Genomic DNA, 24886 nt, shown 5'->3' on the forward strand with positions numbered 1-24886 from the left:
CCCCCCATGCAACAAGTCAAGAGTTAGGGAAATTGATCCTTTGTCATAAACAGTACATAAAGAAAATCCCATGTATTGTAAAGTTTAATCTTTAAAAAAAATTTCCTACACATTTAATAATAATAATATATCAGTTGGTGTTTTATTTCAAAGAGCTTTAAGTTAAAATTATACTCAAATTCCTTAAAAATACTGCGCCCGTAATAATTAAGTTAGTCTGTAAAATAATCCTATCCAAATTATCGCGCCAAACTTTCAAATGAGCTTAGAAACTTAGAAAATACAAATTAAAAGGTTATTTGGTTTTATGTGTATAATGGTTTTTTGTCTGTTACCGATAAAAAGAGCCATTTGAACGTTATACTTTCAAATTCAGTTCATTTTTTAGGGAGAAACAGCATCAGTTGACTTGCAGGTTTACTTGCCTCCTAAGATGACCAGCAGCCCACCTAGTAATATTCTAAAGCGTGAATTTACTAGTGGACTGCAGATATCCTGCAGTTCCAGTGCTAAACCTAAACCTGGACTTCGTTGGTTTAAGGATGGAGTTGAAATATCTCAAGGGGATAGTAATCTCTTTAAGGTATATTTTAGTCATGTAATATCTTGATAATATCTAAAGTTTCGTAGTTTAAAAATAACAAAAGAGGTGAATTCAAAGGTTTTTTTCTTGAAGGTTTCAGTAACGGAACAGGGTCAGAATGTTCTCTCTACTTTAAGTTTTGTTGGAGAAGGGAGAACTATGTCCAACCAATTGACCTACAAAGACAAGGTTAGCTTTAAACTATATGATTCTTAGTAATATATTTGATTTACAACTTTTTCAGAATTTGTTTGTTTTAATTGTTTTGATTTCGTTGTAAGATGAAATTTTTTTATAAGTTATAACTATTTTTATTTATTTTAACAATTTTATCCGAAAAAAAACTTGTCTAAGTTGAGATTGGAACTTTTGTGTGGGTATCTATGTGGGCACTTGTTGTAGATTCAGCTGTTGGATATCTGTATATTTGTTCTGTGTAAACTGTTCCTAATAAATTCCACTAATTATACCGGTCACCTCGTTATTACTTTACAACAAGACAAGTTCTGAAGGAAAGCCTTTTACGCAATTCTATTTTGTAAAGGAAGCAAAAAAAATTTTAAAAATTCTATATATCAATGCTTTTGGCTGAAATTTATGTTAACCTATTTCGATCTATATTTCTTCCATTTTTTAATGCTTTTACCCATGCACAAGCACTGGTTTCAATTTAAATGCATGATATAACTATTCTTATTTTGTCCAAAATCTTAGTTTCTTCACGCAATGCTTTGTTTTAGCCGTAAGTGAGAGAAAGATAGAAAAGTTACATACATCTTTTCGAAATGAGACTTTAAATTCATGAAAGAAATCATCCAAAATCAAAAGGATTTATTTCTAAAAAAACACAAATGCAAAATTATGTTCTTTGGTCGGCAATGTTTAGAATTAATAGTATTTTAACAATTTTTAAATCGTGCTATCACGGACTTAGCAATACTTTAAAATAAAAACTAATTACTAAATTAATTAAACTTAATTACAGGGAGATTATTCATGTCAGTTTGAAAACCAAGTAGGACGAGCCGAGACTACTGTTGAACTGCGGATAGAACATAAACCAGTTCCTGCACATAAATATAACAAGGTATAAAAACAAAACTAGTTATATGATTCAATCTTTGTTAACAAAATCAATCATAAAATCAACTCTGTAAAGTTCAACTACAAGATCTAATTCTAAGTTATCTTTTCATCCATTCTAAGTAAGTAAGTAAGTAAGTAATTATCTATTTATGAAATATAACAAAAAAATAATATTTAAAAACCCCCAAAAATGGAGGTTGCGGGTATATTTACCCCATTTCTAAAAAAATAAAAGGCAAAGGAAAGTTACATATTTATTGATGTAATTAATGATTACATTTAAAATAACTGGTGGTAGATTGTTAGTATTTTTCAATGACAAGTAAAATAGTTGATTCTTCCCTCGTGCACTGTTTCCAAAATGTGCCTAAATTATAAGTTACTTTTTAAGGTTGCATATGATATTGGAGAAGAAGGAACCATTAGTTGTGTGGTAAGAGCTTACCCTGAACCTAGATTTGATTGGACCCTAGAGGATGATGTCTTAGGTAATGTGTTAAAGAGCTTAATCTTTGTTATCATTATCATTATCATCACATCATTATTATGAGTTTTATCATCGTTCTCACATTTATTATCAATATAATTTTAACTATTTATAACACTTTTATTTATATTTTTATTGTTTCAAGGTTTTTGGACAGAAATTTTCTCTTGAAAAGTCTTCTAAGATCGTATCTATGTCCCGTGTTTCAATCTTGTTTTTATTGAAAAAGTTATTCTTGAAATATCCTAATTTTTGTTTGAGAAAATCCAGAAACCATGTAAACTTTATATTCACCTTATTTAAGGTTCTACCTTGATGATTCTTTCATACCAATGATACCACTGTTATGATGAAATTCACCATGCAGTGAATATAAATGATAAAGTACACATTTTCTAAATCTCACACAATTCTATTATTTTTATTATTTCTATTTTTCTATAGAGTCTGGAAGAATCAACTATTATTCCAATGTAACAAAATTAGATGATGATCTATTCAAGTCTACGCTAGTTGTCTCAAAGGTAAAAAATTATGATAGTTTTTTTCAGATGGCTATAAAGTTATGTCTAGTCATGTTTTGGCGCAAATCCAACTGATCTTTTTAAATTATCTAATTGTTGGCTTGTAGCCGTTTCTTTGGCAATCAGCAAACCTTTAATTTTGAAAAGAGAACTACTAATTTTATAATTATTATACAGGTGAGAAGTTCTTCGTATGGTTTGTATGGATGCAGAGCTTTAAATAGCATAGGCGCAGTCAGTATGCAAATAAATATGCAAAGTAAAGGTAACATTTTATCCTGAAAATTATTTCGTTATTTCATTTTTATTTCGTTGTTTGGATGGATACAATTTTTAAAGTTAATGAATTATGATTTGTGAAAGTTTATATAATCATCAAACATTTCATTTCATTTTGCAATAAGAAATTACAATTAATCAACTAGGTGCCCCGGAAAACCCTACATCACTGAATCTAGTTGAAATCTCTGCTGAATCAGTGTCTTTATCTTGGGAGCCTGGCTTTAACGGAGGACATGAGGTATAACAATTCTTCAATATTTCAAGCAAGAAATTTTCGGAAATTTTTCTTACAAGAATCTTTATTGCCTAAGTTCGTTGAAGAAAACATTAAAACAATTTTTTCTTTCTTTCTGGATATATTTCTGTAATTAGGATACCGAGTACTCTATAGAGTATACAAGAGTCGAGGATGAAAAGATTGGTACAACTGGTTGTACAGTGTTCGAAAAGTGTAATGTTACAGGTGATAACATTAAAAGAAAATTATCTAGTGACAAGTAACTTGCAACTAGCAGATTTCATAATAGTTACTCTAGCGCTGTGCTATTTACATAGATACACATTTTAGTAGCAACTAGGAGCTTGGGATTAGGCATTTTTGAACTTATAATTGTTGTTCCCAAATTCTTTAGACATCCATTATCATTTATAATTTATGCTTTTGAAGTATGGACCGCCTATGCAGACTACAAGAATATCAAACATGCATTGAAGCTTTATATATATAAATAGATAGATTGTCTTACTTTCTTTCTTACTTTTCTGAGAGAAGAATAAAAGTTTAAAGGGATTTTTTGTTTAGGTTTGAACCAGTACACAAAGTACAGTATACGTGTACGAGCTCGGAACCGGGACGGAGAAAGCAAATGGTCCGAACCTGCCGTTTTCACGACTCTTGTTGATACAAACAAGATTCCTAGCCCTGACAGTATTATATACGAAAAATCATCTGGGATGGTTCACATTAAGGTGCGCGTACATTTGTAGACTAATTCACATCGAATCTAACTTATGAGAATCACGCTAAAGTTTAATATATTTCGGGGAGATTGTATTCACAAATTTATCTTATTTAAATAAAAATCACGAATCCTTATTTGTCATTGAAATATCACACTCATTTTTGTGACGTTTAAAAATCCATGTATATTTTGTAGGTACCTCCTACACAGTTAACCTTGGTGGTAGAATTGCAGATTAAGCAAAAAGATGAAGATCTTTGGGCAGCACATTCTCAAACTCCTCTACAAGATTTAAATTATCAAATACCAGTCAGCTTTGCTGATCCTTCTACGCTTTCCAGTGACACAGACACGCCTGTATCTGCACCTCTTCGTGCTCGTCTGTGCCTTCAAACCAACATAACTGCGTGTGGACCTTATGTAAATTCCGTGGTTGTTGATACATTAGAAGGTGGGCAGCCCTGGCTTGTAGCTCTTATTGTGGTGGTGACATTGTTGGGACTTGTTGCAGTTCTTATTGCCATCAAGTGTGTTTGTCATACACGAAAAACTGGAATAAAAAGCGGTGTACGCGCAGCAAAAATACTTCATCCAGGCGCACTCCAACCCCACAACCTAGACCAGTACAAGGCACAAATGTTTACTATCGCGGGAGAGAATCAACATGGGACTCGACAATATGACATGAGCTCACATCAGATAGAGCAGGCGTCAAGTAACTCACAATCAGACTCGGCTAACTCTCAAGAACCTCTCTGGTCTTACCAAAAGAGTCCTAGTGAAGGAATGGATCTACATTATCCCCCAGCAGCACTTGCAGGTAGGACGTTATCAATTATAAATTGACATTTAGACAAAATTAATAAAGAAATCAATGCCAACATGGTGTATTACTATTTTTAATTCAAAAATTGCTAAAAATCATCTAGATCCTATTAAAGTGATAACCAGAAAACTATGAAATAGGAAGACGACATTAAAGCTTTACTGAAATATATTTGATGTTGTTTAAAAGAAAATAACTATACTATAAAGTTATTAAATCCCTTGTGAAGTAAAATAAGTCTGTTTACACTGCACATGTGCCTCATGGTCATTGCACTATTTTAAGTCATTCTTTAGTTTAAAATTCGACTTCCTATTCCAGAGTTTTCTGGTTATCACTGTAGTACGAAATTAATCACAAGTTTTTATGGTTCCTTAATTACTTAAAAAGTAAATGTTTAATGAAATGACTACGAAAAAATCAATGTGAAATAAAAAATTATGATGTAATAAATCATTATTTTCTACCGTTTGATTCTTTCATACAAACCCTGACAGTCCAAGATGATTACAGCCAAATATTGGTTTTCTAAGAATGATATTTTTGTTAATACAACGCCTTTCATCGTTTTACTGTACAGGGGTCAAAAGTCAGCCTTGTTTTGTATTAAATTGCAAACATGTATAGAAAAAACGTATCTTGTATATTTCTGGTAGCAGTTTCTCTAGCATTATCCTTAACCTTTTCAATCAGAGGTTAACATGGCTCTAACATAATCTTAATATTTTTAACGAGTTTCTGCTATTTTTCTTATATCAAAACTTAATTATTTGAGAGTTGTGAATACATTAGACATTTCATTTCATATTATAAATTTCAATTTTCCCCTCTTTTACGGTTCATTTCTTCACATTCAATCATTTTGATTACAAGTGAAATTCATTATGCATTTCATTAATCCGTTTTTGAAATTTGTGATCGAGTTTTGACACAATGATGTTTAGGCTATGACCAGTATCCTGGGTATCCATATATAGATGAAACTCCAACAGATCCTGACAGATACTTCGGGCATGACCAGGAAGACTCATCTCATCATAGACAAAGCGTAGTTCTTTCTGGAGAATGTATGTAGCATTGAACAAATTTAATTCCTATTTTATTTCAGAATCTTTTGACGCCTTTTAGCCGTGAGAGAAGAAGTCCAACATTCACTTTTCTTTTTTTACTCCATGTTATTTTGAAACAGGAATATACATAGATCTTTACCCAGTTTTTTTTGCCTTTTTTCCAGGGAAATCTTTTCTCTTTCTTGGGGTTTCTTGTTTTTCCTCCTATTGTTATATCAATAACACTGATTATATTTCAGATAACTGTAGCGCTGCGATGGAAGGTTCTGGATATTCTTACAAGGGTTTACCTGATCCAGCTACTTACTTCATTCATTCAACTTCACCCAATATATTTATTACAGAGTCCCCACCAGACGGTCTTCAAACTCCAAACTCAAGAGCGAGACGAATAGTTCACGAAGTCATCGTTTAATGCCGCAATTATTTATTTCAGCTAATTTATTTTATAATTGTCTTCCATCTGGTGACGTTTTTATATCAAAAATTTACGCGACTACAGTTCCTTACTTAGTGATTGAATTGCTTTAAGTCAAGTGTGCTAAAAAAACGTTACACATGGCATATGCTTTTATACGTTCTAATGCAGAAACTAATTTTAAAAGTAATGTCTTCTGTCTTGATCCTGTTTTGTGCCATATCCATTAACATTGAAACTATATAAAACTATTTTGTAAAGTCTAGTCAGTTCATTCATAAAATGTACCTTCGTTGGAATTTTGTAAAGGAATTGACTCTTTGCCACAAACTCTGATTTTCTAATCCCAATATCTTTGATCGTGAACCTTTGATATTTCAAACTTATATTTTTTGATCTAACAAAAGTCATAGTTTGAAATTACAAAGGTTTACGACGTTGGAATCCAAAGATATAGGGATTAGAAAATCAGAGTTTGTTGCAAAGAGTCAATTCCTTTCAACCGTCGTCCTTTATCTTTTTTAATTTCCTGCTACGAGTTATGTTTGTAAAGGATTCTAGAATGTAAAACATGAGAAGAAAAGGAGAAAACAGAGTTCAAATCTTATAAATCTAAAACAATATTTCAAAAAGAAAACTAACTTTCAATTGTTTCCAACAAATCAATTACTGTTTTAGATTGGTTGTATATGAGTACAATTTGTTATTGTATAGCTATTTCAATAAAGATTTTCTTTTAGAATGGATCCTGTATATATGTAGAGCATGAGTGAAACCATGTTTTAAATAAACTGCTTAAGTTTACCTCTAAAAGGGCGAACAAAAAAAGGTTTCCACCTACCATTATTTTTTAATTTATAATAAAACGATCTTCAAGCCAGATACAGATTGCCAGGTTGTAAAATCATAACCAACGGAATCTTTAATATATATTCACCAAAAGAAGAATAATGAAGTCATGACGCCATTTGTTTAAACATTTGGAAGAGACTGGAAATAAGCTTATTTCAGGCCCAATTCAAAGGCAAATCAAGAATAATTTCCTGTGATGTTCAGGTGTCCAAATTAAATGATAAAGACGATAAAATGAGGCAAAGCAAAAATCCTTATCATAAATACAAAACAAAAAAGCTTTAAGATGTCCACAAAGAAAATAGGGTAATAAGCTCGGCTAAGTATCTTCAAATGTATGAATCTTTATTAGCTATACTGAAACCTTAAAATCAAGCATCTTCAATAACTGATGTCATAATAAAGAGCAAACTAGATAAACAGTATAATACGTGCCCTGGCAATCCTGAAGAAAAGCATCATAAAAGAGAAGGAGGAGATGGACGCAAATTTAAATTGCACCTTGCGACCGACGGGTGTCCCTACGCTCGAGCTCTAGCACCCTCGTACGTGACGCGATCCGGCCGGCAATCGTAGAATGTTAATATAGTCTATGTAATGTCTACTCAGCCTCTGTACATGCTAGCTGGAAGCTGCAATTTGCAACACCGGGCCGTAATTTTCAAATCCGATTTTTTGCATGGACTAGTTTTATTGTTACAAATATTATCTTAGTAATATTATTACTATTATTACTATTAGGTAAGTATGAATTTACATGCTTTTATTGCAAATATTGAAAATTCTAGAATTCAAAATATGAGTGAAAACCTTTTTTAATGTACACCCTTTATAATGCTAATATTTCAGGAGAAAGATGGATAAATGTTAAAAAATTTGAATAAACCCCAATCTTTAGCCTTCTGTAGATCCAAGATACCGAAATGAAGGTTTAAGTGGAATAATAATTAAACCCCGTTATATTACATTTTTTCATCCAACATTCCCTAGTTGTAGAATGTAGAATGAATAATTTTATCATTACTCCCCCCCCCCCCCAAGAATCATACAATTAAACAAGACCTTCACACTTTTATTCAAGACGGGGGGAGGAGTTGGGGGATATTTACTTGGGGAATATTGGCAGATGGGATCTTGGGAATGGTTTAGAATGTCCCAGAATATGAAGAAGTTTACAGTTTAAGAGAAGGGAGTCTCACTCTCTTCACACTATTACAGTCCATTTTAGGAAGGGGGGGGGGGCGGAGGCCAGGGGATTCTGCTGATATTTTTTCTTTAAATTAATTTAAAGTGTGAAGTAAGTGCCCCTCCCCGTAAAGATTGTCAGAGTGGAAATTATTTATCCGGCAAAAATGGGAAAATGGCGTGATTTTCTTTAAAAGACTAGAAATAACACTGCACTGTTTAAAATTATAACTAGTTTTATCAAAAAACACAGACTAAGTGCCATGAACAGGATAAAAGCTGGGCCAGATACAGAAGGAGGGGAGGGAGAATTATAGTGGGGGAATGTCGGGGTCGCCTCCCATGAGAATACATCATATGTATCTATTCTCTGTAGACTAGAATAGATCGTTCTAGTTGAAGTATTCATAATTAGATACAGGGGAAGCATATTAGTAGGATAAACAACTTTCATCCCCCCCTCCTCCTTTCCTATATGAAACATTAGATGAAAAATATTATTATTATTATGAGAGATCAAGGTATTCTTTGTATTCTATACGAACTATACATTTAGCGTAATGTAATAAAGAACGAATTTAAAGTTTGATTGTCAAAGGACATAAAGGACAAAAATAAAATTGCTCTAGTGGTCTAGAGGAAAGTAGATTTCAGATCAGGATAAAATTTGAAAAATAGAAGGCTAAAGATGTAGAAATAGAAAAAATTGTGAATTAAAAAACCAATAATTTTGTGTTTATTGTAAAGTAAACTAAAAGTATATAAAAATAGTGCATGTTTTTTCTGGAGTTATTTATGAAACTGATAAATTCTCGGACGGGTGAATCGATGAACGCATTACAAGGTGACACTGTGACAATATGTATATATATTGAATAGGATACCTCAACCTCAGGCTGAATATTTACAAAAGATCAATTTCTGTCGAAGGACGGATAATCTTCTCTTCCTTAGGATTTAGGATTGGGGGGGGGGGGGTCGGAATTCGTGTCGTGATATTAATCAAAGATATCAATTTTGTCAACCTTTTAAATATTGGATTTGTTACATTAGGATCTCTGCTATAATATATCCATATGTATTTTATATTTTCATGCATATTTTTAACAATTTACATTTTCTGATGACTTTTTGCCTGAACTTCACCCGTCCACTAATACATTTTTCGCCACTTATTTTCTTTCCTGTCTACATTGACATATTTCCAGTCTATATTGACACATTTTCAGTCTATATTGACATATTTCCAGTCTATATTGACATATTTCCAGTCTATATTGACATATTTCCAGTCTATATTGACATATTTCCAGTCTATATTGACATATTTTCAGTCTATATTGACATATTTTCAGTCTATATTGACATATTTTCAGTCTATATTGACATATTTTCAGTCTATATATTGACATATTTTCGGTCTATATTGACATATTTCCAGTCTATATTGACATATTTTCAGTCTATATTGACATATTTTCAGTCTATATTGATATATTTTCAGTCATAATTTGATCTCTAATTCGAAACCCGTCGAAATTATCGTTAACGTGTTATTATACTTTGATATTCATAAAATATAATCCAACATAAAAGAAAAATTCACCGAATTTTAACCAGGACCATGCTATTTTACTGTGATTTTAATTATAGATTTCAATCTTGCGAAGGGTTTGACCATACAAGAACTAAATATGATTATACTATTATGCGTGGTAAACTCACATTAAACTTTATTTTTAATGTGCTCTATGTATGTGTATGTAGGGACCTAGATTTATTACATGTAGAACCTTATTCCCAAAATGATATTCAGGTGTAAGTATTTATATTATTTTTAAATGAAAAGTATGTGCTTTGATGAATTTAGACATTACGCATATTTTTATTTTGTATTCTTGTTGATCTTGGAAGACGTATTAGCCCCTTTAAATATTCCATTATGTTTCCCCCTAATCTTTACAAATTCAGGATTGGAAACATTGTAAAAATACCCTTGCACCATGTTTCATAGAAATCCTTTTGGGGGATATATCCCTCCCCTCCCCCTTCTTCTGCACATTAATAAAAGCATGAAGGGGAATCTCTGAATTTAGAATTGATATTCTAAAGTATTGGATAGATGAGATCAGGAGAGGGGAAATGTTCATTGTGAATGAAAGTATACATTTAGTATACTTTTGACATGAATTGAACAGTTATTTAAGGTTTTTTTAAATATAAAAATTAAATATATTATTTTTTGTCTTTGATCACAAATAACGTTTCAGAAAGAAAATAAAAAAAAATAAATGTTTGAGTTAAATTAAACAGACTCATAATGTAAGTGTCAGAAAAATATATATTTACAATGTATTTAATGATATTGTTATCACCAATTTTTTTGGTTCGTCAACAGCTTTTAAGTGAAAACAAATTGTCAATTTCCTTTACGGAAAATTTAGATAATATCAGAAAATTTTAATAATATCAAATTTTCATTTTCATTAAAACCCTTATTTTCTTTTTGGGACACCCTGTTTACACTCAAATTTTGCATATCCTTATTTTTGTGTACACGATCACCTGACCAAAAAAATTCAACAAAGTTACGAACTTTTTCAAATTCTACAGTTATCAGCTCCTTCTTGAATCAATCAAATGTGAATATTTTCTCTTGAAGTTTATTTTCCCTCTTAACATGATGTACAACAGTACAACATACATGTGCCCTGTCTAGATTTCTGTCTTTGATTGTAAAGGTCTTCAATAATCTGACAGTTGTACACAGTACACATTTAAGATTCATATGAAATATTGATTTTAATTGTATCTTTCTTTGGTTGGATTTTTACCCACAGCCCTAAAACGTTAAAGCTGTGACAGACTCCTGAACTAAAAGGTTAGCGAATGTTACCACAAGAATATGTAAATATGGTAATATACTGCACCCGGTGTAAACCAATCTGGAAGTAAACGCGTTCATAAAATGTTCCATTCTTCATAGAATATCAAGGTTATCATATTTTATTTGGCATATATATCTATAAATACATGAATTCAGTAACTTTTAATGAATTTATTGTATCTACAACTTGTTTTATGATTTTGTAATTTTAGGAGGCATGTATGTACAGGGTGAGTTAAAAAAAGAGTGATTAGCGACATCTTGCATATGGTAAATAATTTTTGTGGTAATCTTATTTTTGACAATAATTTATGAAATTTTTGAATTTTTTTACAAACAATCGGATAAGACCGTTTAAAAAAAATCACGCAAATCTATTTTTTATTCAGATTAAATGAGGAGCCATCGCAGAGGCAGAACTTTGATTCCAATGATTATTTCAACACTAAAATTGTGGATTTTCTAAATTTAATTTCGCACATTTTCGCCGAAACTACTTATCTGTTATGTTTAAGGTGTGATAAAAATAATATATTCCCGCACTTTTGTTTTTCTACTCATCAGTATGGCTCAATTTGTCAGCTTTTGATTTTGCAGTAGGTGGGGCTCGAATCGTGAATCCATAGATTACGAATTAAACACGCTAACCACTGCTCCATCAAGCATTCGACATAGATTTAATCCAAACTGAAGCATCAAAATACAAAATATTACTTAAACGACCCCTTCTAAAATAAAAAAAACTATTCTACAGTGCACACTTTTTAAAGGATTATTGGGGCATAAAAACGGTAGTCCCTGTTTTTTTGGGCCATTCTATATGTATTCCTATTTACTTGCAATTATCTCAGGTTTTTATCATTTGTGGTGTGGACGAAAAAATAGTGTGGTGTGCCTCGCTCCCCTCCCCTTTGGTCCCCACCCTCCTGAAGGTAGAAGCTTTAGTAATCAGGATTACATGTCTTGGTATAATATGGATAATTCATTCATTGCTTCTCCCTTTCGACATCCCAATATTTGGCCACCTTCTCCCTCTCCCCCTCCCTTTTTATTTGACCATCCTTCTGGTAAACTATAGTTACTTCAGTTTACAGCATCGAGTATTCGGTAGTGAATTTTTGATATTTCTACTGGTGAACATTCAAAATATAATTTTCAAGACTTAATAAATATTCAAATTGAACATACAATTATTTATCTAATCTTCATTATTTTAAATCTGAATATTTAAACACAAGCTAAGTGAGTTTAAAAAGCGTTTCAGGTTTTTAGGCCTGTACAAAAAAGTCAAGATATTTATTGGTTTAAAAGAGGAGGTTAATGATTGTCAAGTATTCTAACCAATCAAATTAAAATGCCAATTAAAATAATTTACTTTGAAAGAGTTTTGTGAAATAGAAAAGAAAGGCCTTTTTTAAACCTTTGAAAATAAAAGTACTTTTTAAGCAAGCAAAATGAAAGGCTAATTGAAATCATTTAATTAAAATGATTTTTTGTTAGCAGAAAATGTGTCTTGTTCATAAAACATATTTTTAATATTTTGTCATTGGTCCTGTGTAGTGGGATATGCAGCATGACTTTTAATCTTTAAAATATGAGAGGACTTTTTAAGCAAGAAAAATGAAAGGTTTTCTTATGCTTGAGCTTGTTATTATGAAAGGAATTCTTAGCAATAACATAAAAGGTCAATTATTGTATGTGAATGAAATGTTTTGCTTATAAAAATGAAAGGACTTTTTAAGCAAGCAAAATGAAAGGCTTGGTGAAATCATTTAATTAAAACGAGAATATGATAAGTAGAAATAAAAGGTTATATTAAGCTTTTAATTATAAAATGACATTTTAGCCCTAATATCAGAGGTCTTATTGAGCTTTTAAAAGGAATATATACATAAAGAACCTTTGAAAAAGAAAGGACTTTTGAGCTTAAAAATATGAAAGGACTTTTTAGCATGAAAATGAAAAGTATTATCTCTCTTGGATAAATAAACTTTTAAAAATGTTGTAATAAACAAAAAAGGTCTTTTAAACTCTTTGAAGTCATTAAATTTTAAAGAACTTTTGGTCTTATTGAGCTTACAAAAATGAAAAAACCTTTTGAGTTTAATCATTTAATTTTTTAAATTCTAAACTTACTTTTAAGTTGAACTAAAAATGATTTGCCTGGACCTTTTACGAGCTAAAAATTTAGAGGTAATTGTCGTTTTTCAATTTTGATTTAAACATTGTGTTGTACATTATCAATTATCAATTTAGTAAATAGAAGAAAAAAAATTCTGTGTACACTAGTCATAGCTGTTTTTTGTTGTTGTTTTTTGCGATACAACTGATTATATTCTAGATACATATAGTTAGTTTACATATTTATATTGAATAAAATAAAAGTTAATGTTCTTCAATTCTATTTATTTTATATCTAAGTCTGATATCCGGCTGAGACGAACCCTGGGAACCATTAACTATTTCTTACGTGCAGTTTACTTCAGTTTGTCGTGGTAAGTAGTTTCTTTAATGGAAAAAATAAATGAGACATTTTGCAATCACTTGATTTTCATTTTTAATTAGCTGAATTCAAGTGAGTGTTTTTTTTTATATATCTGCTTGCAGATTTCAGCTCTTCCATATCAATTACCAACTACTTTCATCAAGAAATTGCATTAAAAACATAAAAGAAATACAAAGAAACTGAACCCTCATAAATAATCAAATTCTCTAATCTCTACATATCTTTATATCTTGGCAATTACAGCTTAACATAGTAAAGGTCTGTCATCAAGTTGAAAAGATATAGATAAGATAGGACCATAACATCTGATGGAGAGTGTTCAGTTCTTTATTCAAAATCATATTTGAAATCATCGAGAAATTTATTTTTAATGTTGTTTACAAAGGTGTAAAATATGTAAAAAGTTTATTTGTACTGTTTCGAGATAACATGATTCCATTTAGATAATGTTAAAAAAAAAACTATATATACACTTCGTACCTAGATTTAATTGGGAACTGAACTAATCAAATAAATCAAGTACTTTATATATTCTATAATGCACTGTCCTGTATGGTTTTTTGGTACCCGTCATTTATTTGCCCTTTGCTCCTGTTTTTAAGACTTTCAGAGGGATCATTATTTCTATCAAAAGACATTCTGATGAATGAGTCGTCATGAGAAGCTTCATTTCTAGGGGGATCCAAACACAGTGTAGGATTAGGTGGGTTTTCTCTATTGCTCTTTACTTGTTGAATGATGGCTCGTACCTGGATCAATAAATTTGGATTAAACCACTATATAGAGTTTGAATAATTGTATTTTTTAGACATTAAAGATACAGGGTGTCCCAAAAAACATGGGAATTCAGTGACGAATTCGATGTCGTCTTTGTTATGAATTAGCATTGTAATACCTAATTTCAAAAGCCATAATATTATCATGTCTGCTATAGTTTATTTTATGAAAAGGGTAAAAGACTGTAAATATGTGTCTATAATGTCTCCGCAAGATGAAGAGCGAAGACGGACAACTTTATTCTGTTTGTATACTGTAATTTTCTTGTTTTACTAAGTACAACCGTATCTAGTCAAAAAATAAACAAACAAAATGTAAACATAGCAGATGAAACTCTTACAGATTACAGCTTTCTCAGTAGGTATCACAATACTAAATCAAAGAATTATTTAAAAAGAAAATATCGAATTCGTCACTGAATTCCCATGTTTATTGGAACACCCTGTAGATTCTATACTACAAAATACCTCTTGATAGAATGGAATTATGATGATAAAAGCTGCTGCAGCATAAGCCCAGATTCTACTTATGTGAGTCCATACTTGGAATCCATGGAGATCAAGGACATCAATACTAAAATACATTTGTCAAATTAATATTCTTGGAGGAATATATAAAATTTTAACTTTCAAAAATATACAACTAAAGCCACATTTCTTTAAGAATTTAACCTATTTGGAATAATTTATAGTTTAATAAGTTTTTTTTTGTTTACAGCAAAAAGTTCAAATCAAGAACAAAATGTTATTTTTAATTATTTTACCTCAGCATACTTCCAGGCCAGATCACAACAAATAGAACCGAGAACACAATGGCAGCTCCAATAGCAGTAAGTTTGGCAGGCCTAAACTTTCTTATCACAACTTCAAGGGTAGGACGGGCATGAAAGTTTCCTCCTTCTTCCAAATTAAGTTCCTCCTTGTATACCTAACATGAAAAACAAGATTTTTTTCAGGTAGATTTTGGGCGAACACTCTATGCAGAATTGATGATAAAATTCCAGGGGGGGGGGGGGAAAGAACAAAAAAAAAAAAAGCTTTTTAGAAAAGCACCTGAACCCAGGGTGAAAGAGGATTATCTATGTCCCTTGTTTTATTCCATTCCGCGTCTTCATCTTCTTTACTCATCCTCCATCTGATAAATTGTTTAAAAGATAACTCCTGAAGTTGCTAGGGTAAAAATATCTGGAAGAAAAAACTTGGTCGGTTGTAACATGTGTTCTTTGCAGTGTGCATGGTTCATAACAGACCAAGATGAAAAAGCCTAAATTGTAATCTTAATGTTCAAATAATTTCTATTGGAATAATTGAAAAGATAAGTTTTCTTCTCAAGTTTATAATGATTCTTCTTCAAATATTTAATGGTTTATGGATAAGAAATGAAATCCTACCTGGTGCAAAAACTGACCAAAATACTTGCCACAGCACCAACAATTATTGAAACCAAGTTCCCTATAAGCATGGGAATCTCCTAAATATTAAATAATATACAATTCTATAATTATATTTGTTGGAAATTAAACATCTACTTATCTTAAAAAGTGTTAACATACCGCTCCGCTGTTCTTTACAAAGTATTCTGAAGAAAGTCCTCCCGGAAGAGTGCTGGCATAAGAAAGCCAAGATATAATACCCATTACACATCCCCCCAGTACACCAGCAATCATTCCTGTGGCGGTAGCACGAGCCCAGATAATAGAGAGTCCAATAGGAACCACAGAGCAGGATATCAAAATTCCTAAGTATTAAATGTATTGTATCACAGTCCCCTTTTTGAGATTTATCTACGAGATTTAAATCTATTTAACAATAAGTTTAAATAATCATTTCTAACGTTATTAACATTTTCTGCCCAGAGCAAAGTTTTCTTGTTTCCAAAAAGAATTTCCTGATTCTTGGTTAACAGAGTAGCGTTGTTGATACCTCATGTCAAATTAAATTGAAATCTTACATGCTCATCTTTCTAAAGAACAACATCTTTTGAATTTCTATTTCAGATAAACTCATTTTCCAATTTTAGGGATATAGACTTAAAAGTATGAAAACGGTATTATTTTCTTATGATTTTCCATATTTATTAATTAGAGTATACCTGTGAAGTAGTAAGTCCAAGCTAAGTTCAGATTTAAGGCCCAGCAGAATAAACATAAAGGAATAGTAAAGAATGTTGTGATTACTATACACCAGTTTTTGTAGTTTAGAAGTGATTCTTGATACTCTTTGTATTCACCATGAATTGAACAGGTAAGATGAGGTTTCATTGCTTTCTTGTTCTTCAATCGTTTTATTATGTCAACCTGTGTACATAATTTGTAAGTATGAGTGGTTATTGAATTTGAAAGAAATGCGGTAACCGTACAGTTTCATTTAGGAAATCCAATGCATAGAGTTTCTAGGAGTTGTATTCAGTTAATAAACAAGAAAATTTTTAAGGAAATGATTGTCTCATTACCAAGGATACATTAGTACCACATGTTTTTGAAAAACAATTTAAATATATCTTTAAAAACCTAGCTTGGCATGGAATTTTGAATTTCATAATAATAATCATCTAAGCTGATAAAACAATTTGTTTTATTGATCAATCCAATGTGAAATGAAAAAAACACCTTGCATTCTTCGCAATTGTTTGCACTTGTACAGGTACACAAATCTTCAGAAATCTTTCCTTTACCACGCAGGTATTTAGAACATAAGATACATTGACCATCCTGAAAAAAATAAGTTTTTCTTTTGTTTCAATTCCAACATAACTTTTTATCCAAAATTCATGCCATAACAATTAATATATCCTAAATTCTAAAACCGTTTTCGAAGTTTTTGCTTGAGTTTACCATGAGTCAGGTTATGATTTAAAAAAGAATCTTGTTCACCTTGAGGTCCTTATTGAAGGGGAAAACATAGGTTTGATAAACGTCATATATAATTATGGAGGCAACTGCAATCACTTCAGCAGAGCCAGTTGACATCACAGCCATCAGGATTAAAAGTAACATAGCATACTCCCCTTAACATTAAGAGCTGATATTAATGATACCTATGATTCAGTATGAAGAACAATTTCTAAAATTTAAAGTTAGGTAACTGATTGGGAATAAAACTTAACAGGTTAAAGATCTGTTTCAAAGGCAACTAATGTACAACATGACAATTCACTTTCATAATAATTTACATTGAAACTCTCAAACCTGTTGTACCAAGTAGTTTTTGTGCCACTAAAGGAGCTGCTAAACCTAAACAAATTAAATTGTATCATACACTTATTTCATGTCATCAAATGGTAAAAAAAGTTAGAGGGTCTAATTAAAAAACTTTGACATTCATTGCATCTTATTAGTAGTTCCAGTTTTCAACCGCAATGTTTTTATCAATTCCATTTAAAATAAAAAATAATAACTATTATTTACCTTTTGAAATATCATCATCTGAAAGAAGTGGTGCCCCTTGAGCAGATGAAAGCCCAAGATAGGCAAGACCCATAGTAGTCGCCAAAGTAAAGGGTATTGCAAACCATGCTAACCCACCAAAAATAAATCCCCAGACTCCCTAATACACATTCAAATAAAAGTTTAAAAATTATTACAGGGGACATTTGTTCCAAAACTAATGCTTGACCCATTTTTAATACTGAGTGGGCACAATTTAAAAGACTGGGTTTTTAGGATCCCGGCATATATCCAGAGTAAAAGTCGAGAATAAAAACTATCACCAACATTTTATTAAGCATGACGAGGTCAACCATTCCCAATTTGAAACTATTTTTAAAATCAAAATCATAAAAGTAGTTCTTTTTATCTTTAAACCATTGACCGTTTTCAAGACAATGTCAGGTTTTCCATTTTCGAACATATCCTGAATTTGAAACATTGTCGCGTTTTCGAGACAAAAACCCACTTTCCTGTTTTTGAGTATAATCCACTTTTTAGAACAAAGCTCACTTTCAAAACTTAAAAAATAAATCACTGAAAGTAAAAACTATCTTATGAAGACTAAATTAACTACTAAATTATTTCTAGCATTTTAAACAATCAATTTCCAGCATTACAAGTTAAATTACTATATTTTAAGAAACCAAATAATATCAATATTTTGATTTGTCAATGCTATAATGATTTTTGAATTATAAAAGAGCAATAAGTTTTTATTTTCTATTTTGTTCCTATTTTATCTTATAAAAAAAAATGTTGTTTTGTTATGGAAATGCGTAATTGCATGAAAATTGACATTGATATGAATTTGGGTAATTGTCTCAAAACCAGGATATGTTCCAAAAACACAACATAAGCTCAAATCCGGTAGTTGTTTCAAAATAGGGATATGTTCGAAAATGAAATACAGTATCATCAAAAACTAATTCTCACACCTTATTATTATTATCATTCGTTTTAAGATGACACTTATTGTTTCAATATATATATATGGTTTAGTCATTTTTATAAATGTATTGTGTAGCTTTGTACAACTCGGCTTGGATTTAAAGTTATATACGCTTGGAGAAGATAACTTTAAAGACTTGGGCCATTTCTATCATTCAGTGTTAGAAATGGGCCAAGCGTTAGTCTTGGAACTAATGTCCCCTGTATTATAAGGTAAACAAACCTTTAAAAAATAAGTTCTGACCTGAAGAGGTTTAGCAGCAACTGAAGATTGCCAATATGCCTGGTCACAGAATACAGACCCAAAGTTACCAACTATATTGATGACTCCAAATATGAGTCCACCTAAAACAAAATTAAATCTGATAATTTTACCTTCGTAAACATCACCCCAGCAAAACAACTACTTTAACAAAGTGCCTTAGTACATCATCATTTTTCTTGCGTGATGATTATTGTATCTATTTATTTTTACCTAAAGTTGGTACTATTCCAGGAGGAGGAGGGGGGGGGGGTGAGGCTTAGACCAATGTTTTAAAAAAATTGAGACCGAAAGAGTTTAGTTAAGCAACATTTTTAGTCTATAATTCATACAATTTTAAAGAAAGAGATAATCATGCTTTTAGAAAAAAACAGAAAATATTGCTACCGCCTAATAGAAGTATTTTTGTTGTGAAAGGTGAAAAATGTCTCTTCATATTGTCATTGATATGTAACAAAAACATCTTTCAGACCTGAACTATAGAAGGTGAGGTAAGATCCTCCCCTGTTCCCTTCATCCTGGGATTTCCAGCAAGCAATAAAATCATAAACAGCTTCAGCGGAACCAAAAGGATTTTCAGGATTGTTAAAAGGATTGTGAAAAACCTAGAAAATATTTAGATTTTTAAACATGAACTATGCATATTGTCTTAGCTTTCACTGTGATCATTGATAAACAAACTTATCTCGTACATGAAATTTAAAAGCTTTTTTGGATTTTCATACATATTTAAAAAATCCACCACATTTGAAGATTAAATGCATATATATAAATAATTGAAGCGTTAAATAGAGAGACCGAGAGAGCAGTATTATAGCGAACAAATTTAGGATTAATCTTATATTAATGAGACGTTAGCAAATGGGATGTTCCGCAGAAGCAACAGTTTTTTAACAATTATTTAATAACCTGGACAAAACATTGGAACAGGTTGACGGACCAAACTGAACTATTTTTTTGGAAAATGAATATTTACTTTCATTATAAATTTTTTCTGATTCAAACGTTTTATTATGTTTATTAAAAAAATTGGGAGTGGTACTTGCATTGCAAAACAAGTAAAAACCAAATAATTAAACTGTTTGTGAACAAACAAAAAAGAAAGAAATATAGAAGTAATTTCAAAAATACTTAATTATATTTTTTATACTTTAAATAAATAAGAAATGCTTTCATTACAAAATCCGGGATTTTAATGATCATTGATTGCTTGGAGAATTGTCGTCTTCATACTTAAATATTTAATTCATGAGGCACAGAAAACCAACATTTAAGCAATAAAGGTAAATCGTAAATTGCTCCTCTTTTCTTCTCAACCTGTTCCATACATGCCTTTATTTTTTAGAATACTTTTCTGTAACATATTTTGTCCAGATAATTGTAATAAATAATTGCGTACCACCCCTTCTGGGGAAAGTTTACCAACAAAATCACACTCTTACCTAAAAATTATGCCCCGAAATTTTTTTTCTGAAAGGTATCAAATGGATCCCAATATTTTTCTCATACTGCACGCTCGGTTCAACTATGTTACATAACCAGTCTCTCCCATTAAAAGGAAACTAATTACTCGTCCTAAACTTTGAAACTTTGATTTTCAAATACCAAAATCTGTAAAACCTAAAAGTTTACACCATCAGGTTTAAAATAAAATTATGTAGAGTTTAAGCTGAGTATTTATTTCCTTTCCCTAGTTGCAATAAAAGTTAATTATCAATACCTCTACAACAAGGATTAGAATAAGTATAAAGATGAGCATAGTGTTGAAGTAGGAAACGTAGAATGTTGCCCCCAGACCACCAATTAAGGTATAGCCACCAATAACAACAGCTAGTAGCATAGAGGCAGCTTCAGGTGACAGGTCGGATACAAGACTGATCAATTCAAAGACTTTCATAATGTATAAACTGGGAAACAGCTTTAATGTTCAAACGATAAGCATTAATTGGTCTAATAAAAATGACGCAAAAGATCTTTTTTTTGACAAATTTGTTGTTAAAAATGTATAAACTTTAATGTCTATACGATATCTACTTAATTTATCTTAAAACCGAGTACAATAATTGGATTGAATTTATTCGCCTGTGTATTCTATCATTCTATGCAGAAAAATATGATCAAATATGATGTGATATAATGTTTTGAGAATATGATTAAAAAACCTGTTCACAAACTGGATCTAGTCTAAGAAATTGACAAAAAAAAACAGTAATACATTATCAAAATGTTACATAGGCGACAAATACACTCAAATGTTATATAGGCAAAATGGGGTCTGTCCTAGAGAACAATTTTTGGCCCCCCCCGCCCCCCTATCAATTTTTTGTATTATTTTAGGGTTAGGTTAGTTTAAGACACTTTCTGGGCCGAGCGCTGCGGCTAGGACAGGCTAGGGGATCGAGCGCTGCGGTCACTTTCTGGGCCGAGCGCTGCAGCTAGGACAGGCTAGGGGGTCGAGCGCTGCATCCACATGTCTTACATTCAAGATCCATTTACAAAGTTGATAGGAGGAGGGGGGGCGGGGGGGTCCAAAAATCGTTCTCTAGGAAATTACCGCAAAATGTTAAGTAGGAAAAATGTTTGCAGGCAAACTGTTATACAGGCAAAATGTTATACAGGCCAATGTGTGTTCTAGGCGAAAGAATACTAGGCAAATGAGTACTAGTAAAAGGTGTACTAGTCAAAATGTTACTGACCCCAATGTGTTTCTTTGTGTTTTCCTAACGGCTAAATTCTCTTTTATCATAAATTTCTAATTTAATAAATAAAGCAAGTAAATACTATACCTATTAAGTACTGCTGTACCAGCCACAGTAAGAGACATCATAACTACCAGGTTTGTAAAGAAAGCATAAGTGCAAAAAATAAGATGAGTCACTTTACCAAACCGTGCTTTTATCACCTAAGTATGTAGTGTCTATATATTTAGAACATAGATTAGAACATCCTAATTTTAATTTCTGTATTTTCAATTCTATTTCAAACTTTATTTATGAAACAACAATTTTTGTTAATATTTTAAACAAAAAAGATGATAAGTTAAAAATGTTACTTTATTTTGTTTAAAAAAATATAATTGTTTTTAAACCTGTAAAAAGGTTTTAGCTCCTGGAGCGCGGGTTTTCAACATAATGGAGAGTATAGAGAAGATGATTATTTGAATAGTGGCACCACCTGCATACCAATAAGGGCCAGATATGCCAAACTAAATTATCATTGATTTATAATTGGTTAATAAAAATTAATTCTAAGAAGGTTTTGAGCAAATCATGAATTTTTGACGTTTGATGAACACAATTTATCTTGTACCTTGCTAGCTACAGTTGTTGACTGAAGTAGAGTGGCAGACCACGTCCATTGGGAAACTATGGTTGTTGCAGTCAATCCAATAGATACACTGCCTCCTGCACAAAAGTGAATTAAGTAGAAAAAACGGTAAATTTTTCTCTCTTATCACAGAAAAATAACGTTGTTCCTATTTTCCTTGAAGTACATGAATTTAACAAATTAAAGAGAGTTTTCAATAATCTTTATTCAAATCATATCAGCAACGATACGTTAACGCGCGTGTCATGTTAATTTGTTTAATTTTATCTTCCTAATTCTGATTTAATATATGGTGTTATTTTTGGTTCATATGAATTGCAAAAACTAAAAGTTACCTACGGTAAAACGGAAATATTTAGCTTTTAATCCTATTCCGACTGACTACTCAAAATAGACTGGGAGGCCCCTGTCATTGTAACCCCCCCCCCCCATCTATTTTCTTATTGTGATACAAATCTATAATATATGATGCATGTTTGGAAAGCCCTTTGGCTCCCCTTAATAATCCTCTAAAAAATTTGCAAATTTGCAAAATTTCAAATATTTATTGCAGAATCAAGATTTTTAGCGAAAAAGGTGCAAAAACAAAAAGTGTGCGAACTATGATAAATTATACATTTTTGAAAAGCCCTTGACCCAGCAAATTAAAATATTTTCAAGATTTTCAAAACCTAAATGTGTGTTCAAGAAAAACTTAAATTTCCTTTTTAAGGCGTCTGTGCACAAATCTGCACAAAATTTCTTTGCAAAAATTGCGCAATCTGCTCTTTTGTGTTGTAAGCTTTCCAAAGAGCTATAAAATGTTGAAATCCAATGCCTGGAAGTAGGTTTAAATTTGGATTTAGTTTGGTAAAGCTAAAATTAGACATTCAGGCAGTATGTCTAAATTACTATAGGTATAAAAGCCAAGCTTTTAGTCTAAAGTGAGGAAATTGTACTAGTTAACAGCCTCAGACAAATACTTTTCAAGTAATCGCAAAAAAAACGACAGGGGGTTAAATAGGAGAATAGGGTTAAATAATTTTCGTTGGACTATTAAACCTGCGTCAAAGGCAGTGTCTAGGTTATCCGCGTCATGATATACATTCTTCCTGACCTAAACAAAAGAAAAATTCTACATAAAGTATTAAATCAAAGAAAAAAAATAGAAAATGCTAATCATTATGATTACTTTCTAGTTTAAAAATCTTTATAAAAAAAGACGACATGCACGATGTACAATAACCGAAACTGCGTACCCATATATGCTGAGGACATATTGCACACCAATTTTATCTAAATAAAACTTGATTGTATTTAAATCAGCATTTTATTTGCATTCTAATATTAGTAATACAAAAATTTTAGAGAAAAAATTAAATTTTGAAGAAAAAAATTTGATTTTTTTAGCCCGTTTGGCCGGCTAAATGGAACACGTGTACGAATGTCTTGTTTTATTATATAGACTAGGCTTTCAGGGCGCTTCGCGTTCATCTTCTTTTTTAATTGAACATTTTCTTTTTGTATTAATTGCAAAACAAAACAAAAAAATGTTTGCGGATTTTTAAAAAAAATTTCTTGGATGTTCAAATTTTAATGAAAATCGAATTTTGTTGGGGTCGTGTGAGGTCCTTCACAAAATTTGGGACCAAACAGTTGATGTATTGTAGACAATTAAATATGCATAAATATGGAGGCAGGTAGAACCCTTCTGCCTAAATAGTTGAAATTTCACATTAGACTCTCTCCTAAAGTGCGAAAGCATCGAAAGTATCTTGTTTACTTTTTATATTCCTTTCTCCCCCCGCTGCCATCTGTATGACGTACGGATTTACTACTACAAATTATCTACTTCAAGTGTTGCTATCTTTGTCTGGTTGAACAATTAAAGTAACAAAAGTACAACGTGTCCCACGAAACATGACAGTTGGTGAATAGTTTTAAATGTTATATACTGTATGTATATTGTGTTTGGTATTTTTGCAGTTTATTTTGTTGACAAAACATCTTTTCCTCAAATTTATTTTACTTTGAAATCAATTTTACTATATTAATATGATTGCCGTATAATGTTTTTATTATTCTCAAACAACTAAACTATTTATGAAAGAATACATTTTAAACTATTCACCAACTGTCAAGTTTCATGGGAGACCCTGTAGGTACAATGGCTTGGTATGCATGAAAATTTCATTGTTGTCTATAATAACTCCCCGAGATATTGAATATTTTAAAAAATATAAAAAATAAACATTATATTTATTTTATCAGGAGAAAAAAGTATGGATCATATGTCTCATAAGGTCGTTTAGTCACTTTCCTAATTTTGTTTTATTTGCATTGTGTAACTTGTTTCATAAAGTTCAATTTGCAGTATGCATTTTTGATACTTCAACACAGATTAGATCAGAACACGCATAAACAAAGTGATATATCATCAACATTGCCAGAGGATAAAATGGAGATGGTGCTGCTATCACACCTAACAAGACTTCAAA

General features: G+C 31.3%; 2 protein-coding genes across 2 annotated transcripts in view; one reads left to right on the forward strand and one right to left on the reverse strand.

Moving 5' to 3' along the window:
* LOC111708555 (hemicentin-1) overlaps positions 1 to 6599 on the forward strand; it is a 28778-nt gene extending 22179 nt beyond the window's left edge. The window contains exons 17-28 of the mRNA XM_023481972.1: positions 389 to 583; positions 677 to 772; positions 1569 to 1670; positions 2061 to 2157; positions 2601 to 2680; positions 2858 to 2945; positions 3106 to 3200; positions 3335 to 3425; positions 3765 to 3931; positions 4120 to 4744; positions 5695 to 5817; positions 6060 to 6599. Coding sequence (XP_023337740.1) covers positions 389 to 583; positions 677 to 772; positions 1569 to 1670; positions 2061 to 2157; positions 2601 to 2680; positions 2858 to 2945; positions 3106 to 3200; positions 3335 to 3425; positions 3765 to 3931; positions 4120 to 4744; positions 5695 to 5817; positions 6060 to 6235 — 1935 coding nt within the window. The 3' untranslated portion in view covers positions 6236 to 6599. The remainder of the gene's footprint in view (positions 1 to 388; positions 584 to 676; positions 773 to 1568; positions 1671 to 2060; positions 2158 to 2600; positions 2681 to 2857; positions 2946 to 3105; positions 3201 to 3334; positions 3426 to 3764; positions 3932 to 4119; positions 4745 to 5694; positions 5818 to 6059) is intronic.
* A 7380-nt stretch (positions 6600 to 13979) lies between these two features.
* Positions 13980 to 23505, reverse strand: LOC111708557 (urea-proton symporter DUR3; the record flags this gene model as incomplete). The annotated part of the gene is given in 18 exon segments (XM_023481973.1): positions 13980 to 14417; positions 14913 to 15018; positions 15209 to 15372; positions 15498 to 15579; positions 15836 to 15915; positions 15998 to 16182; positions 16537 to 16741; positions 17054 to 17155; positions 17318 to 17451; positions 17633 to 17677; positions 17852 to 17990; positions 19065 to 19165; positions 19555 to 19687; positions 20803 to 20956; positions 21869 to 21984; positions 22171 to 22287; positions 22392 to 22486; positions 23451 to 23505. Coding segments are annotated over 18 exon segments (2229 nt in total), but the record flags the coding sequence as incomplete, so codon positions are not given.
* Positions 23506 to 24886: the final 1381 nt, after the last annotated feature.

This window comes from Eurytemora carolleeae, unplaced genomic scaffold (genome assembly GCF_000591075.1).
Source record: "Eurytemora carolleeae unplaced genomic scaffold, Eaff_2.0 scaffold885, whole genome shotgun sequence".
Classification (NCBI taxonomy): Eukaryota; Metazoa; Arthropoda; class Copepoda; order Calanoida; family Temoridae; genus Eurytemora; species Eurytemora carolleeae.